The 3180-nt window shown below is 39.4% G+C and overlaps 1 protein-coding gene across 1 annotated transcript; it reads left to right on the top strand.

The window, feature by feature from the left end:
- The first annotated feature begins 737 nt into the window (after window positions 1-737).
- LOC103447085 (receptor-like protein 3) lies at window positions 738-2864 on the top strand. The gene has a single exon (XM_008386262.4). The coding sequence runs from the start codon at window positions 738-740 to the stop codon at window positions 2862-2864; it is 2127 nt and encodes a 708-aa protein (XP_008384484.3).
- Window positions 2865-3180: the final 316 nt, after the last annotated feature.

The raw sequence follows: 3180 nt of genomic DNA, 5'->3' as shown, positions 1-3180 counted from the left end.
TATTTTCCGTTGAGTTTCTAGTGAAAAGACTCAAACGTTAAAGAAGAAGACTTTGAAATCTTTGCAGGAATAAGAATAATATATATGCCATGCATAGCAGGTGGGAGCTGTCATGAATTGTACATAATATATTATACAAATACGTGTATATATATCGAAAAAGTTGATTCAACCATAAATTCAATTACTAATATGAAAGGTAGATCAATAATTTATAAGCACATGCAAAGTCTATTCTTTCATTAATTTCGAATTCCCATGTTCAATTGGGGCTTATGCAACGGCTCCTATTGCTCCCCTCACGGCCGGGACGCAAACTAAACTAAATTATAAAGAGAGAGATTTGAACTCGGTGCATGAAAGCAAACACATCCACTCTATTCAATGGAGCTACGCCCATGTCCGTCGAGATTCAACAATAAAGTCACTGGAAATTGATGTTTCCTGTCGTTTTTAATAAATTTCCTTCATTTACATCTAAACAATTGTGATATGTACAGTAGTTCTAATGAGATTCCTACCAACCCCTAATGGAGGGTTCAAAATTTCTACTCCAGTCTTGTCTGGACTCTGGACAACGTCTCATTATTCAAAGTCTATATAATTTTAAAGCAAAGACTTCAAATATGCTGACAATAGTTGAAACCTTCACCTTCGTCCTCCTTCTCCTTCTGTGTATATATGCGACCTAAACGCGTGAGTAATATAATCCGGAACAGAAATAGCCAATGAAAACCATGCCGGTACCTAGACATATAATGCCTTACGGAGTCCTCTTCAAGTTTTTTGTGATCTCAATCCTCATTTCTACAAACCATGCATGCAACAAAGCAGATCGAGAATCTCTTTCATCATCTTTCGATGCCCCTTCTTTAAATTGGTCTTCTAGTAGTGATTGTTGTCACTGGGAAGGCATCACTTGTGATGAGGATGGTAGGGTAACGCATTTGTTGTTGCCCTCCAAACGGCTCCATGGAGGGGTTTCTTGCTCTCTTGGAAACCTCACACATCTTTCGCACCTCAATCTCTCCCACAATTTGCTTTCAGGCTTTCTTGAAGCCGGAATGTTCTTGTCCTTGAGTTACCTTGAGATCCTTGATTTGAGCTATAACCTTTTCTTCGGAGAAGTACCATTATCTTTATCATCAAGTTACATCCGAACGGTTGATTTTTCTAGCAACCAATTCAACGGAACAATTCCATCTTCATTCCTCCAGCATGCCTGGAATTTGAGCAGTTTGAATGTCAGCAATAATCATTTTACAGGTCAAATACCATCCTCTATCTGTCTTCGTTCCTCTTCACTTAGAGTCTTGGATTTCTCCCACAATAGTTTCAGTGGCTCAATTCCTCTCGGACTAGGAAACTGTTCAGAATTGGAGGTCTTTCGTGCGGGTGAAAATACTTTGTCAGGGTCCCTTCCTAGTGATATCTACAACGCTCAGGCACTTCAAGAAATTTCATTACATTCCAATAGGCTTTTCGGTCCCATCAGTGAAAATATTGGGAAGCTCTCCAGTTTAAAGCTCATGCTCCTTCATTTCAACAATCTCGAAGGTCCTTTGCCCCCACCTTTGATGAATTGCACAAACCTTGTTGAAATAAATCTGGGATTCAACCATTTTAGTGGGAATATCTCCGTGCTTGATTTCTCTGAACTTACTCAACTTAGTAAACTAGATTTTTTTGCTAATCTGTTCACTGGTATCTTGCCAATAAGCCTTTACTCATGCAAATCCCTCAAAGCACTTCGACTGGCTGAAAACAATCTTGAGGGACAAATACAACCTGAGATTGTCTCGTTGAAATCGTTGTCCTTCCTCTCGCTTTCTGAAAACAGATTGACTAATGCCACTGGTGCAATGAAGATATTGATGGGTTGCAAAAGTCTCAGGGTACTCCTTCTTTCAGAAAATTTTCTCGGTGAAGAAATGCCAGATGTTGATATTATGGATGAATCTTCTGGGTTCCAAAATCTATCCATTTCGAGCTTCTATAGGTGCCAGTTGACAGGTCAAGTACCTTTATGGTTGTTGAAGCTCAAGAAACTCGAAGTCTTGGATCTGTCTTTTAACAGACTCACAGGCCCAATACCTGGATGGTTGGGGACTCTACCAAGTCTTTTCCTTTTAATACTGAATCATAACTTGATTTCAGGAGAATTTCCGAAGGAGCTTTGCAGACTACAAGCATTGGTATCACAAAATGCTGCAACTCAAACAGGCTATGATTATCTCGAGCTTCCCATCTACTACCAACGGGTTAATGCGTCTGTAACTCCCTTGCAGTACAAGTATCTGTCCAACATGCCACGAGCAATCTCCCTCAGGAATAACAGTTTAAGTGGAAATATACCGTTTGAGATTGGTCAATTGCAACTTCTTCGAGAACTGGATCTTAGCGTCAACAACTTGTCTGGAGAAATTCCAAACCAAATATCGAACCTCACAAGTTTGGAAAGATTCGACCTCTCAAGAAATCATCTGTCAGGAGAAATCCCAGCATCAATATCAAGTCTCCATTTCTTGTCGTCATTTACGGTTGCTTACAACAACCTTCAAGGAATAATACCATCCGGCACTCAAATCGAAGGCTTGAATGCCACTGCATTCGAGGGGAACCAAGGACTTTGTGGTGCCCCACTTCCAAACAAATGCCAACAGATGAATATAAGTAATGACACTAAAGATGTGCACACTAGTGATGAAAAAGGAGTTCCGTGGTTTCATTTTTCCGTGATTTTTGGTTTTATTTTCGGATTTTGGGGAGTCTGTGGCTCTTTGGTGTTTATTAGGTCTTGGAGACATGGATATTTCCTATTTCTGAGCAATGTTAAAGATAAGTTCCTAGCGATGGCAAATTAAGAAATACGATTATTGTTTGTTAATAGTTTTGCCTATAATAATTTGATGGCATAAAGCCCCTTTCACTTTCACTGAACTTTAATCGTTGGAATTCATATATTCGGTTGCCAAAAACAGTAACGTTTTGGTTCTTTAGAGGCTTTTGCTTGACGAACAGCGTTCGACTGGCAAAGTTCCATTCATCGGGTAAAGTTTTCACACCAAGGAAAAAACTTGGCGCGTAAATATAGCAACCATTGTGCGACGAATAATACAAGTTTCGTTGAATTGTTCGTCGTGCAAAGGTATGTATATTTTATAATTTAGGGTTTACGAT

This window comes from Malus domestica, chromosome 11 (genome assembly GCF_042453785.1).
Source record: "Malus domestica chromosome 11, GDT2T_hap1".
NCBI classification, from domain to species: Eukaryota; Viridiplantae; Streptophyta; class Magnoliopsida; order Rosales; family Rosaceae; genus Malus; species Malus domestica.
Note: the sequence above shows the minus strand (reverse complement) of the source record. Positions and strands in the feature narration are given on the sequence as shown.